Source organism: Rhineura floridana, chromosome 13 (genome assembly GCF_030035675.1).
Source record: "Rhineura floridana isolate rRhiFlo1 chromosome 13, rRhiFlo1.hap2, whole genome shotgun sequence".
Taxonomy (NCBI): Eukaryota; Metazoa; Chordata; class Lepidosauria; order Squamata; family Rhineuridae; genus Rhineura; species Rhineura floridana.
Genome location: NC_084492.1, coordinates 3,094,423 through 3,110,116, shown reverse-complemented (window position 1 = coordinate 3,110,116; position 15,694 = coordinate 3,094,423). Strand labels below are relative to the sequence as shown.

General features: G+C 46.4%; 2 protein-coding genes across 3 annotated transcripts in view; both read right to left on the bottom strand.

The window, feature by feature from the left end:
* The window catches only part of CSNK2A2 (casein kinase 2 alpha 2), an 87,663-nt gene that overhangs the window by 57,242 nt on the left and 14,727 nt on the right, over positions 1–15,694 (bottom strand). For both annotated transcript variants that reach the window (XM_061593685.1, XM_061593684.1), the window contains exon 2: positions 12,813–12,924. In XM_061593685.1, coding sequence (XP_061449669.1) covers positions 12,813–12,924 — 112 coding nt within the window. The remainder of the gene's footprint in view (positions 1–12,812; positions 12,925–15,694) is intronic.
* LOC133369234 (protein LDOC1-like) lies at positions 6,483–12,599 on the bottom strand. The gene is made up of 2 exons (XM_061594298.1): positions 12,498–12,599; positions 6,483–7,912 (listed from the first exon to the last, which is right to left on the bottom strand). The coding sequence occupies exon 2, from the start codon at positions 7,364–7,366 to the stop codon at positions 6,689–6,691; it is 678 nt and encodes a 225-aa protein (XP_061450282.1). The 5' UTR covers positions 7,367–7,912; positions 12,498–12,599; the 3' UTR covers positions 6,483–6,688.

Genomic DNA, 15,694 nt, shown 5'->3' with positions numbered 1-15,694 from the left:
CATTCTGCTCAGAGACCGGGTGGCTGCAGCTGGCTGGCTCTGCTGCCGTCTTTATCACTGGGTGGGTGACCTCCCCTCCTGTTCCCTAACTCCACAAGCAGAAGACACACAGCACAGCTAGCTCTTGCCTGCCTGTCTGCCCGCCTCATAAATGTGTGTGTGTGTGTTTTGCTTCACGTTGTGTCATCCGGCCGCCCATCCTCATCTCTCTCTCTCTCTTGGGATGAGCCCTTAATAATCCAAATAGATTTGGATTATTATTTATTATTTGGGGTAAAGAAAGGCCGGGGAAGGAACTTGCAATCCCACCCCATATATACGGTCTGCCTAGTAAATGTCGCAAGACGTCACCCTAAGAGTCGGAAACGACTCGCACTACAAGTGCGGGGACACCTTTACTTTTTATATATAATTTTAACAAAACAGAATAGGCATGTCTCATTTTGAAAGATTCCAAATCCACAGATACTAAAGAGACAATCAATAGTGCAGTTCCACAGTATTCCCTTATTTCTGAAGTTTCCCACTAATCAATCTTTCCAGCCTCCATCACCTCAGTACCTGGTTTCAATCCTGTTTCTTTTAAGAGTTTTGCTGTGCACAAAATTGCCAAAACAAACACTATGAAAAAAGTGGTAATTCATGCTCATCTTTTTGATGCACCACTTACTTGCCCAGCTAAATAAATCCAGAGTGTTTATTCTGTGCCCAAGCAAGAAAGGGGCATTCACCTCTTTCTGCTAGGTGGATATTAATATGTAACAAAATAATAGCTGTTGCAGCCCCAGATCTAATTGTTATGGATCATTTTCAGCAAGCCAGCTGCTGGGAAGACACGTTTTAGTGAATGCCTTGTCACACCAACACACCCCACTCAAATAACCTGAAAGGAAACAGAAATGTTTAATACCACTACCTGCAATTATTAATACTATGATAAAAAGGAAGTAGACATATTGCATACCCTAAGGTAAGAAAATATTTTTATTTTCTTTTGCCCAGACAGGAAATGTGTTTCTGATAGATCTCAGTTTGTAATTAATTTGGGAAAATGCATGTGTGTGTCTGTGTGTTACAGATCTGTGTTTTGGGGAGGATCGTACTTTTCAGAGTTGAGAAAAATGTAGGAGAACAAAACTGGAAAGCCAACAACGAATCACATAAATACAGTAGGAGGAGCCGATCACAAGCCCCATCACCTCCTGTGGGAAAAGTTGTTCACAGAACATAATTTCCCAGTGAAAAGCAGTTGTTCTCCATCTGATACCTACTCCCACCAGTTAGATAATTTTAGACTCTAAACTTCATGGTATTTACTGAAGTGTTTTTTGGATACTTCCACTGGTTTCAAAATATAATAAGTTATCCTTGCTTTATTTGGGGACCTTCCTGCTCATTCTGCTGAGTGGAGCCATGGACCTTGCCCCTGAAATCTGCCACTGACAAGACCACTCAGTCCCCTTTGTCCAGGCTGGATCTTTTTCGGCCATACAGGGAAGGGTAGCAACAGAAGATGGCTGGGTGGGTGCAAGCCGCATTGAGAGTGGGCTGTGCAGATGACACCAAACTGGGTAGGGCAGCCAATACCTGTCCTGTTCAGAGCGGGATTCACGAGGCTGAGATGCAGGTGTAATCAAATCTTGTTTTATTAAAGTAATGGATACATCCAAAGCAGTGCGCTTCATAGAAATCTCTACGCTAGCTCACTAGAAGTCCCTAACTGCACTCTAGACATGCTCTGCAACGCGTGTAGAAAGTTGACTCAGCAGCTCAAACCAGAGAGCTGCAGTCTTAAGTAGGGAAAGTTTTAGATCGTAATCTCTGACTCCTTCGCAAGTCCTGCCTCTGTCCTGTCCGCTTCTTGCGGCGTGGAGAGCGGGGTGACGGGGTGTGCTTCTCCAATGGCTCATCCAAAAGAAACGTCTCCTTAGCAACCGGCTCGAGGTCAGGGGGTGGTGATGCACTCAGGGCATCTCGAGAACCGCTTGGTAAAGGGGGAGTCAATACCCCCTCTGTGACATCTTCCAACGGCTCCTCCAACCTGTCTGGGGGCGGCGTGCTCTCCGCTTCCGAGACAGCACCATCAGTAGGGAATTGGCCCGGAGTCAAACTCACTCCCCCTCCCAAGGTCTTGCTCAGACTCAACAATTCCTTGGTCTTCCACACCCTCTGACAGCTGGGAAACCTGGAACTCATGTCTCCCCCCTCCCTGGCCCTCATGGGGTAGCGGAGGCTCAACATCATCCCCCCTTCCATGCATTAACCCTTCCCATCCTGACGTCTGGGCTTCTCTGGATACGCCTCATGGAAGTCTCTCACCAAATCCGAGGCATGCACATCCTCCGTTTCCCACGAACATTCCGATGGATTGTATCCCTTCCAATGGATCAAGTATTGGAGTCTCCCCCGGCACTTCCGGGAGTCTAACACCTGCTCTACCTCATACTCCTTCTCTCCATCCACTAGCAAAGGAGGAGCTGGCTCGATTCGCAGCCGATGGGGGTCAGGAGGAGAGTCCTTGGTTTGTAGCGCCTGGTGAAACACCGGGTGCATCTTGAAGGTGGGAGGCAGTTTGAGTCGGTAAACCACGGGGTTGATCTGCGCCTCCACCTCAAAAGGTCCCACTCTCCGGTCCTGCAATTTACGACACCGGCCGGTCATAGGTAAATAACGCATGGACACCCACACCTTGTCTCCCACTTGTATGAGGGGCCCCTCTTAACGGTGCTGGTCAGCCGCCCGTTTGTAATCTGTCTTGGCTCGTTCTAACTGCTCCTGGAGCAGCTGTTGCATAGCTTGAAGTTCTTGCACAAATTCCTCAGCTGCCAGGACGGAGAGATTGTCCTGTGGGACCAGGACAGCACGGGGATGGTAGCAGAAGTTGGCAAAGAAGGGAGTCTGTTGCGTGTGCGAATGCACAGCGTTGTTATAAGCGAATTCTGCCAACGGCAAGTGGGACACCCAGTTGTCTTGCTGGTAACCAATGCAACAACGTAAATACTGTTCCAAAACTGTGTTCACTCTCTCTGTATGCCCATCCGTTTGGGAATGATGTGCGGAGGACAGCCGCAGTTCACTTTGTAGTAGTCTCCACAATGCTTGCCAAAAACATGCTGTAAATTGGGTTCCTCTGTCCGAAACCAAGCTGTCTATTAGTCCATGCTGCCGGTACACGTGTTGCACATACAAACTGGCTGTTTCCTGAGCGTTGGGAAGTCCAGAGCATGGGATGAAGTGAGCCATCTTCAAGAAGGCATCTACCACCACCAAGACTGTGGTTTTCCCCTGAGAAGGGAGATCTGTAACAAAGTCCATAGCGACCAACCGCCAGGGTCTGGATGGAGTGGGAAGGGGCTCTTGTGATGACCTTCCCTGGTTCTCCCTGTCAGGTTCCCACCTGCTTGTGGCTACTGCCTTTCACTAGGCACCACCGGGGATACCACCAGTCCGGACCGTCCTTTATATGGTTTCTCACTCCGCTCTAGCACAGATCTCACTAGATCCCCCGCTAGGCAGCACCACCAGTCACGTCCTGTAACCAATACTCCCAGAGACTTTGCCTGAGTCTCTCTCTAGCTGGTTACTTTTGTGACTGCGTGCTTATGCTGTTCCCAACCCCCTTGTATCTTTATAGATAACGCATACAACTCTGGGTTGCTCTGGATACTTGAATTGTTATTATTCCTCCCTTCACCGCTGCCACCATTAGATACTGTTTCTGTTCAGCCTTGGTAATTACCTTGCCCTCCCTTCCGGTCTGTATATTCCCCAGCCAAGGATCAGGCCTTTGGTAAACCAAATAAGTATTTAATTACTAATAACAGGAAATAACAAGATTACTTTAGGAATGTTTCACAAGCGTATGGTTACTCTTTATGTTTCTGTTCATATATATCCTCTTTAAATATCAGCCAAATCCAATCCAAACTTCCCTCAGAACTCTGCCAACCAACTCATCAACCTCTCTCTAACCGACACTCTCACCAACCTACCAACCCACCCCCTCTCTCTCCTCCCCCTTCATCACTCACAAACCTCCATTTATACCTTCAGCCAGCCAGCCACTCAGCCAATCATCATCCAGCACACTTCAGCTTCTCACCCATGTACTCCCCCTTTCTCTCTCAGTCAATTACCATACATCACCCAATAGACACACACTTACCATATTTACAGATGCTAACTTACAGGAACATCACAGCTCTCATAGGCCTGCCGGTCTCCCAGGGGCATGTTTGGCTCTCATGCAAGTGGAACAGGATCGAACATAGTGCTGTACGTCCTTCCTTACCTTGGGCCACCAGAATTCCCGGGTTACAGCCTGTATAGTCTTAAAGACTCCGAAGTGGCCTGCCGTGAGGGAGCCATGGCATTGACGTAGCACTCTGTTTCTTAGTTCCCCGGGGGGAATGTAGAGGGCATCCTGGTGAAGTAGTAGGTCCCCTCTCCATGTAAAGTCTTTTCGTGCTCCCTCGGCCAGCACCGCTAGATCAGCGTGCTGGACGAACGGGTCCTTTTTCTGCACTTCACATAACTCAAGACTCCCAGGAATCTTGGCACGCCCTGACCACTCCCTTCTCGGGGAGAATAACGAACTGCAGTGGATTCAGGGTGAGGTCCTCCAAATATTCCCATTTACGGGATAAGGCGTCCGCCGTCTTATTCTGAGCTTAAGAAACGTAGTGGATTTTGAAGTGGAAGCTAGCTATGAAACGATGGTAGTAGTTAGCAAATCCCAAAAAGTGCTGCAAGTCCTTTTTCATCTTGGGGGGCTGCCAAGTAAGTATGCAACGGACCTTCCCCAGGTCCATCTCTACTCCTGCAGGGGAAATGCGATACCCCAGAAAGTCTAGAGTAGTCAGATCAAAACTGCATTTTTCCAGCTTAGTGTAAAGGCGGTGCTCCTGCAGCTTCTGCAGCACAGCGCGCACATGTGCTTTGTGTTCATCAGGGGAGGCCGAGTATATCAAGATATCATCCAGATACACAATCATAAAGTGGTCCACAAAGTCCCGGAAGATGTCGTTCATGAAATTCTGGAAGACGCCAGGACAGCCCGACAATCCAAAGGTATTCATACTGCCCGTAGCGGGTCTTGAAAGCAGTTTTCATCCCCTTCCCTTATTTGCACTAAGTTATAGGCACCTCTCAAGTCCAGTTTCGTGTAAATTTTGGCAGAACACAACCGCTCCAGCACCTCCTTGATGAGCGGCAAGGGGTAACTGTTGCGGATCGTGATCTGGTTGAGGGCTCGGTAATCATTACATAGGCATAGCTCCCCGCCCTTTTTCTTGACAAACAGCAGAGGCGCCCTGGCCGGGGACTGTGAGGGGCAAATGAAACCTTTCTTCAAGTTGGTGTCCAGAAACTCCCTCAACGCTGCTAACTCCGGTTCGGACAGGGAGTAGATCCATCGGGCGGGGATGTGCGCCCCAGGCATCAAGTCAATGGTGCAATCGTAAGGCCGGTGAGGAGGGAGTTGCTCCACTTCCATTTTGTCGAATACATCCCGAAACTCCCTATACTTGGTGGATAAAGTGGGTTCCTCTGGAGATAGCACTCCTGCCAACATCTCCCGCTTCTCCACGGGCTGGCAGTGTTGTTGACAGTATTTGGAGGCAAAGGCCACCACCTCTTCATCCTAGAAGACCGTGGGGTTGTACTGGACCAACCAAGGCATTCCCAGCACCACTGGGAAACGAGGCAAGGATGCCACATAGAACGACAGGTCTTCCCGATGCCCAGTGACTGCCACCTCTAACTTCTCCATCGCCCTGGTCACCCCGCCTGACTACAAGAGTCAGCCATGTACGGTTTCCACTGCCAGAGGCTGTATCAGTTCTCAGGTGGGAATGGCATATTGTTGCGCCAACTCCCTGTCCATGAAGCAAGAGAATGCCCCGCTGTCAACCATAGCCTTGGCTGGGAAGCTCTGGCCCGAGGGCAGGGTGATCCGAATGGGTAACAGGAGAGCACTTTGGGACGGAAGGGGTCGCCAGGGGCGTCACTACCGGGGTGTGGGGGGTGCGAATCGCACCCGGGTGATACCATGAGGGGGGTGACACCCAGAGCCGCACCCCCCCGCACTCCCGCTAGTGATGCCACTGCCCCCCGGCACCCGGTCCAGTGCGTGCCGAAAGCAGGCGCCTGCTCGCTGGCGGTGAAGCCTGGATGGGCCTTCCACCATCAGCAGGGAGCGCGCGCGTGCTGGAGGTCTGCACCCCCTGCACTCCTGCTAGTGACGCCACTGGGGGTCGCAGCTGAGGCTCAGTGTCTGAAGAACCCCCCAACTCTCTGGCCTCTATGACAGCTGGCATGTGAAGTTTTCCGGCAGCTGGGGTTTTCCGGCCTTGGCTGAACAGTTTTGGGCTAGATGGCCTGACTTCCCACAGTACAGACACAGTCCCTCCGTCCGGCGCCTCTCTCTCTCTTCCTCTGTTAAATGCGGTCTGGCTCCTCTGATCTGCATGGGCTCCTCTCTCAACATAGCCGGGACTCCCGCACTGGGTGCATAGCGCACGCGGGGATGAGGGGTTGCGGTGTGTGCCCAAGAGGGTTCCATCTGTCGCTCCAGCTTCCTCCCTTCCAGGCGGCTGTCTATTTCCAAACTCAGTTGGATCAGGCTACTCGGGGTATCTGGTGGCATGGAGCGGGCCAGTTCATCCAAAACTTCAGAACTCATTCCATTTCAGTATAAATACATCAAGGCTGGGTCGTTGTAATCCATTTCTTGAGACAGAACGCGAACCTTTCCAGTCGTAGGGTTTCTGGTTGGCGGGCCACCATCTCCTTCCTCTGTGGGTCCCGGAACATCTCCACCATCGCCATCCTTAAAGGTAACAAACTGCCGCAGTACCGGGTCATTGCGAATCAAATACAGGGTGGCCCATTTGGCCGCCTCTCCTTCCAGGAGGCTAATGATGAACGCCACCTTCGCATCGTCCATCAGGAACTCTGCTTGGCGCACCTGAATGTACAACTCACATTGGGCTAGAAACATGGCAAACTGTTTGCTCTGTCCTCGAACGGGGAGCCCCACCGGGGATTTGACTGGGACCAGTGCTGCCCCAGGCGGCGCTGCTTGGACTTGTGCGATCAAGGCTCGGAGGTTTTGGTTCTCGGCTTGCAAGGCTTGAGTGGTCACTCGGAGGTTCTGGAGCTCAGTGTACAAGGTTTCCAGGGTGATTTGTATTCCCCCCGCTGCTCCGTTCTGGTCCATGTTGTCCGTCATGGGAACAGAGTCAAGAAGGGATTGAGGCTGAGTCAAACTGTCCTGTTCAGAGCGGTATTCACAAGGCTGAGATGCAGGTGCAATCAAATCTTGTTTTATTAAAGTAATGGATACATCCAAAGCAGTGCGCTTCATAGAAATCTCTATGCTAGCTCACTAGAAGTCCCTAACTGCACTCTAGACATGCTCTGCAACACGTGAAGAAAGTTGACTCAGCAACTTAACCCAGAGCGCGACAGTCTTAAGTAGGGAAAGTTTTAGATCGTAATATCTGGCTCCTTCGCAAGTCCTGCCTCTGTCCTGTCCGCTTCTCGCGGCGTGGAGGGGTGTGTGTCTCCAATGGCTCATCCAAAAGAAACGTCTCCTTAGCAACCGGCTCGAGGTCAGGGGGTGGTGACGCACTCAGGGCATCTCGAGAACCGCTTGGTAAAGGGGGAGTCAATACCCCCTCTGTGACATCTTCCAACGGCTCCTCCAACCTGTCTGGGGGTGTCGCGCTCTCCGCTTCTGAGACCACGCCATCCGTGGGAATTGGCCTGGAGTCAAACTCACTCCCCCTTCCAAGGTCTTCCTCAGACTCAACAATTCCTTGGTCTTCTGCGCCCTCTGACAGCTGGGAAACCTGGAACTCATGTCTCCCCCCTCCCTGGCCCTCGTCGGGTAGCGGAGGCTCAACAATACCTTAGAAGATAGAGACAAGATTCAAGATGATCTGGACAGGATAGAGAATTGGCTCAAAACTAACAGAATGAATCTAAAGTTCTGTGGTTAGGCAGAAAAAACTAGGTTGACAAGTTTTACAGCAGTACATGTGAAAAAGGGTTGAGAGGTTTAATAGACTACAAGCTAAACATGAGTCAGCAATGCAACACAGTGGCTAAAAAGGCTAATGAAATTCTAGGTTGCATCAACAGAATAATAATATCCAGATCACAAGAAGTAATGGTACCAACCTATTCTCACCTGGAGTACTGTGTCCAGTTCTGAGTGCCAGTTTAAGATAATGAGAACTATTGCGGTTTAGTGGTTAGAGTGTTGGACTACAACCTGGGAGACCAGGGTTCGAATCCCCACACAGCCATGAAACTCACTGGGTGACATTGGGCCACTCACTCCCTCTCAGCCTCTGAACACCGCTTACCATGAAAACCCTATTCATAGGGTTGCCAGAAGTTGGGATCGACTTGGAGGCAGTCCATTTCCATTTTCCAAATCATGGGTAACCAATGTGTTGCCCTCTAGATGTTGTTGCCTACAGCTCCCATCAGCCCCAGCCAGCATGACCAATGCTCAGTGATGATGGGAGATGTCATAGAAATCACCTGGAAGGCACCATGTTGGCTGTCCCTGGTCTAAATAATGTACTCATGCTACATAGGATGGTGAACAATGCGTTTATTTTTTAAAAGATGTATGGAACACACAGTGAAGCTGAATGTTGCAGGTGGAAGCTGAATGCATATAGACCACATGAACAGTTGTCACTTTAAAGGAGACGATGCGCAGAAAGCAGCACATCCCTCTCCATCTCTAGGCTCGAGTTTTGTAGAGAGAAGGGAATGGATGAGGATCCTTCTGTGGAACACCTCTTCTAAAAAACCAGGGGCCCCTTTAAAGGAGGCAATGATCAGCAGGATTTGTGGTATGCTTCTCCCCTCTGTTGGCAAATGATAGATTTTGTGCCAAAAATCCACTTTCACAAAAACTTGGTGCAGCGCTCACTACTACTCTATAAGCCCTTTCTTAACCTCAATATAAAGTATGATAAGGGTTTATAAGGTACCTTGTTCTAGACACACGCTTATAGAATAGAATGTTGTGGCATATATGAGAACAAAATCGGTACAATGAGTTTAAAAAAATGGATGGTGGTGGTGAAGAATGAAGTGGAGGGAAAAAGGAGCCAGAGGGCAAGAACATGGATAAAGGAGGAGAAAGAGGCAGCAGAATGGAGATAAAGAACTGTGGAGCGAGAGCGAGTGCGTGTTCTTTTAGGCTACTTAGATGTGCAGCAGCCAAGGCCAGCACCTTGTAGGCATTTTTTTAAAAAAGAACTGAAATGTAACTGTAGTGATTACTTTTGAGAAAAAGTAAAGTAATCCGTTACTTTCTGGGCAATTGTAATTGTAATGTAATTACTACTTTTTGGGGCCATGTAATTGTAACTGTAATTTATTACTTTTAAAAAGTAATCTTCCAAGCTCTGAATACACTTTTGATCAATGCCTGCAAAGTCAACTAATAAACCTTGCCTTCATGTAACCAAAGACTGCAACCCTTCCCTGAAAGAAGCACGCCAGCAAATCCTGCAGATCCAGAAAACCCTATAAACTTCCTGAGCAGGATGACAATAGAGACCAAATAAGTGCATAACAGTATGCACTGGCTTTGCCCAAGAAGAAAAGCAATGCCTGGGCTCAGGAATTAACAAGTACAAGAAGAGCAAAGCGTGTTGCACCCCTGGAAACTGGAATTTGGGGTTCTAGAAGGTGACAAGACCAAGGCTAGCTGTGGGTTTTTCTCCCCCTCTTCAAATTCAAATCGAGGTTTTATACAAAAGACAAAAACAGGTAACTCTTATCTAGGACACCTATTCACTGGTATTTTACTGCCACCAATTGCCTACTGAAGCCAGGAATGAAGACACAACCTGAAGATAGGTGGGCATATTTGTGAGTCTAGGGTCCGATTTGGAATAGTTTCTTGTGAATATGCATCTGCTGAGACCACCCTTTGAATACTACCATACTGTCTCATTGAACAATTAATGGTATTGTAAAGCTTAAAAGGTTGGGGAGTATTGAGAACTCCAGGCAAAATACAAGGAGTACTTCAATCAACTGACAAGCAGCTCCATCTTAAACAGAAGCGAAAACCAGTTTATAACTATATTTACATAGTACTTTTCTTAAGTGCTCAAAGCACTTTATGACAGTACTCAGTAATCCATGCAACTACCTAAACTCAGAGTAATGCTGGATTTATTACAGAACAGGGTGGGGGCTGAGAGTGAGAGTTTGCCGCACAGCTGAAATGAGATTTCCCATCAGGGACTTCCTTGGTCATAGATTATATTTTTAATCTACTACATTAGCACTAGCCAAAAAGTATGCCACACCTCCCTTTTAAAATCCATAGCCAGCCAACAAATAGTTTTAGATCTTGTGGAGGACTTTACAGCTAAGCCTTATCCTGAATCTAAGCTGAACAGTAGCACCAACCCATTTCCAATCTTGCCATTTCTAGGGAAGCCAACAATTTGCCCACTTTCAACAGATCAAATCAAGTGGAAAAGAAGCAAGAGGCTTTTGATGCAAGACACTGGATCTTGGAGAAGAGAGAGGGATCAAATAAAGATTGGCTGGTGCTGTTAGTCATATATGCCAAGCTTAGCTTGGGGGAATTCTCTTAGGGCAGACTTTGACAGCCCCAGCCCCATTCCCTCAGGTCACCATGGTTTGAGGCATTCAGGGCTCTAGGGATCATGACAGGGGAGATCTGTCAGCAAGAAAGAGGTGAAGGGGCCACAGGAAGTTTCTTACAGGTTTCACCGGCATTACCTAGAGAGCATTTCCTTGCACTGCTGTGTTGCATAAGGATATAATGCAATGTCTTTCAACCACTGGTACTTCCTATCAGTTAAAACACTGACATAGTGGATAGGCTGGCTAGGGCTAATGGGAGTTGTAGTCCAAAAGATTTGAAGGAAGCCAGGTTGGTGATGGCGGTCTTAGGGTATGGGGACAGAAACTTAATATGTGGTCTCCTCCGTCTAGCCTTTAAAAGTTTCTCATAATGCTTCACTAGGACACCTAATACTGGAATAGCACAGATGTGCAAGAGTGGAAAAAATGACCAGCTAAAGAAGCAATCAGCTCTTACAAAGTTGAAAAATCACCTTGACGGACTTCCATCCAAACTTCTCTTCAAAATGGCACAATTTCCAGAATGATAATGTTGTGCCACGCCAACTCAGATTTACTTAACACAAACCATCCAATTCACATTAAGTACCCTAAACTGGCACTAATGTGTGATGAATACTACTGGAAATTCTCACATTGTGGCTCACAATTTCAAGTATTTGAGGCAGCTCTGGAGAAAGTGACCCTAAAGAGGCTGCTGGGCCAAGATCACGGCTACTATTGACCACGTCTAAATAAATCAGAAGAAATCTAAATAAAGAAAACTATTAAGCTGGGGAACGACGACCTTTTTTGGATTCATGGGCCAGATCCTTATCAGGATCTGCCTCACAGGCCAAAATCATTATGCCGCCACATGATTGAAGGGTGGGTGGGCAGACACCTGTCAAAATCCCTTGTGCTTCCCTTAAGTCTCCACAATGGGGAAGTTAAAGGAGGAGGGGGGAGACTTGCAAAAGCACCCCCCCAGTTTCCCTTTTAATTCTCCACGATTGGAGACCTAAAGGAGGAGACCTGGAAAAGCCTCTTCCAAGTTTCCCTCCCCCTTTAACTCTCTGATCATGGAGAATTAAAATGAGAATGCAGGGAGACATGGAAAATGCTTTTGGAAGTCTCCTCCGCCGTAACTCCCCAATCATGAAGACATAAGGGTAGCGTAGAGAGACTTGGAAAATATTTTAAGACAGCCCCCATGCACCTGTTTGAGCAAATGGGAGTGCAGAAGCCATCTTTGCAAAAGCCTCTCTGAAGTAGGTGGCACATGTGAGCTGTTTCAGAGGGCGCTTTTGCACAAGACTTTAATCCTGCTGCCTTGGCTGTGAGACCTTGTTCCTACTGGGAGCAGGATCATGCAGCCAAGGAAGGATTAAACCCTGTCCTCCTGCCATCAGCTGATGTGGTTTGAGGAAATGGCCTCACAGGCCAAATTGGACACCTTGGGAAGGCAGGAGGTTCCCCACCCCTGCCACAAGCTGTCCCTCTTCATAGAGGGACACCCCCCCATGCTATACACTCCTAACTAGCTAAATCATGATAACACGTAAATGGATTTTACACATGCCAGTCATGAGAATATAGTTGGCCCCAAACAAAATTTCCTTTGATAAACAGCAGAACGTACGTGATGAGCAATGCTGAACGTAAAGATCCTACATCCTTGTTTTAAGTAAGGCTAAAGTGTTTTTGGTATATTGCTACCAAGTGAGCCTTTTCAAAATCCACCTGCCTGAGCACCTCCAGCAAAGCTCTGACAAGGATAAATGCTCACCAATGAAAGGTTAATCAAAGGACGCCCCTGTAGGCTTTGCATTAGAGTGAACATGGTTTAACAACTGTCCTACCAAATAAGACTTGCCAGACGTCATTTACTGAATGTACCAGCATGTGCAGTGCTCTTCCAACACAGGGGAAGATGCTGTTCCTTCACAAAAGGCTCCCAATGTTACCTTTTAGAAACAGATGAGGAGAGAGATAATTAAATAGGTCTACTAGACACCAAGTTATAATCCAGCATCTCAGTATCCATTACAGATATGAACCCTCAAATGGTTAAGGATGCAGAGATTTAGATCCGTTACAGAGTGTTAGGAAAGACTATTGCCACGGTATTGCTCCCACCTCAGAACACCATTCATGATCATCCAACAAAAACTCACCTTAAGAATTTTCACAACCACTCGCTCATTGTTGGTGATGTTTATAGCCTCAAAGACTTCACTATATTTCCCCCGGCCGAGTTTCCGAACCAGTTGATAATCGTCTTGATTACTGCAGACAGTGAAGAGAAAAACAACTGAAAAGTGACCAGGTTGAAATTCTCTTCTAACTCTTCTGCTCCAAATATCCTGAAACTGCAAAACAAGGAACAGGGCATCTGCTAACGTGCAGACCTTCCAAACGAAAAACTTCTACATAGTCTTGCTTAGAGATGTAAAATTTCCAGAAACTTTGAACCCATGGGAGAAAACCATTTTTTTCAAGAAGAAGAGGAAATTTTTGGAGAAATTGAAAAAAATGCAACATTAGCATGTTTTACAGATTGAAAGTCACTTTGTAACTTCAGGAACATAAAATGTAATTATGTACAAGTTGGTTTGGCATAAAATTATCACATTTGGTATATTAAAAGTACATTTTATTCAAACAATTATTACAAATTGAATTTACTTCTTTAAATTTTTATTTTTGTTGTAACAAATGGATCTACAAGCACTTGAACTGTAAGAAACCTCTTTCATTTTGCCAGTTTATGAGGAGCAGGCAAAAAACAATTTAAAAACCCCAGAAGAAACCATCAACATTAATAACAAAGAAAGTTATTTATGTCTCCTGCTAGTCCTCCACAGTGTCAAGCAGACATAAATCATCCATTCCCATGAAAAGAACGGAGTAAAAGGGGAGGACCAAGATTCAATGAAACATTTTATTCATCATGCTAAAATAAAACATTCCATAATCCATTTTTTCTTCATTTTTTTTCAATTTTTCAGAAAAACAAAACAAAAAAAGGCTTTGGGGAAAAAACCCTTCCCCCGCCCAATTTTTTCTTTTTTTCCCGGGCCTTGCTCTTGATGGATTGCAACTGATGGCTATGAAGATTCTCAAACTTCAGCACCTCAGCATTCCACAGATCCAAGAGATGCAGGAAGAGCTTACAACCGTACAAGCTACTTTTTTGCAGAACTTGATATCCATCAACAAGCATTACAATGAGATAATATGCCAGCAATTGCAAGAGTCTCTGGAACACTAATTCTGTTTTTTGCTACAGAATTGATGGGACTGTTCAAACAAACCTGCTGGGGGCGTGCTTATTAACAACCTTCTTTCTCTGAGTCCAGTGTGACAAAGACAGTTCCCATGATCCTCTATGCCAGAGAACTCCTCTTTCCCCTACACATCTTGACAATGAGGCTGTTGACAGCAGCAGGGGAAGAAACACCCCTTCACCCTTTTACAGGCCTAAATGCTAGTATTAATTTTAGGCATCCCAGGAGATCACACACCTGAGATTTTCAAGTTTTTCCTTTTAGGGCTATTTTATCATCTTGCCTGCTCACAAGGGAGTGCTTAAAGCACAAGAATTAATGAGTGTGTTGTGTAATCCTGACAAATCATAGAGACCTATCAATAGCATATCTACGAACTCCCACATACCCAATACCACGCTGATAATTTTACTAATTAGCCAAGAATGAACACTGTCCTCCTCTGATTCCAACTATGCAACCTTTAATGTATATTAGCATTGCCACTTTACATATAAGCGTGAACTAGAATTTCTTCCTACATATTTACCAGACTATTACGTTAACACTTGTTACTTTAAAAGGGTTATTAAAACCCACCCGGCTGCTTCCTGTATGACACAACCCAGTTGTCAGCCAGCTTCTTCTCACCTACTCCATGGCATGCCAAAAGGTTGAATTCATTTCACCTTTATCATCCTAATCCAAGTAATCCAAAATTGGTCCTCACACTCATCTACACTTAAATTATAAGCTTGGACTGGAAGGGTGGGAGGAGAGGAAGACCTGCACTTTCATACTTTCAAGCAAACTCACAGAGACAATTATCAAGAAAGACCAACACAGTCACATTTAACTTCAAAAGAGGAAATTTCTAAAAGAATAAGGTGGTTAGTAAAAAAAATTTTTTTAAAGGACGATGACAGGAAGTCAGGAGGCTTGAATGTCTCTAGAATGCTTGGGCTTTTTTTCCAAAACCACAATAATAGAAGCAAAGCTGTAATAATAGCAGAGAAGCAGAGAAGATACCACCAAGACCAAGAGGATGCCAGTGTGGTTAATGAGCAGTCAAGAGAGCTATTAGAGGCAAGAAGACTTCCTTCAGAAAATAGAACTCTTGCCCAAATGAGAGAAGAAATAAGAACTGAAATTTTGGCAAAAGAAATACATGCAGACATTAAAGGATGCAAAGAAAGAATTCGAGAAGGAAACAAAAAAAGATCACCATCAACAACAACCATCTTTAAATACATTAAAAGCAGGAAACTGCCAGAGAGGCAGCTGAACCTTTAGATTACAAGGGACTCAAAGGTGTGCTAAAGGAGGAAAAGGAGACTGCAGAGAAGCTGAATGAATTTTTTGCATCTGTCTATGCAGCAAAGAGAACCAGTGTGGTATAGTGGTTAAGGTGTTGGGCTACGACCTGGGAGACCAGCCATGAAGCTCACTGGGTGACCTTGGGTCAGTCATTGCCTCTCAGCCTCAGGCAATGGTAAACTCCCTCTGAATACCGCTTACCACGAAAAACCTATTTATAGGGTCACCATAAATCGGGATCGACTTGAAGGCAGTCCATTTCCATTTTTCATGCAGCAAAAAGATATATGGTAAATCTCTGTGCCTGGACTAACTTTGTCAGAAATGGAGTATGAGGAACTGAGGCAAATACAGTGTCAGCTCTACACTGCATCAGCAGTGTCAGGGGGGGCTGGAAATTCCTGGGTCTTTGGCAGGGAAGGAAAGTCCTTAGCCGGCAGTCTGGTCATAAATCTGCCAGGTCTTAGGAGGAG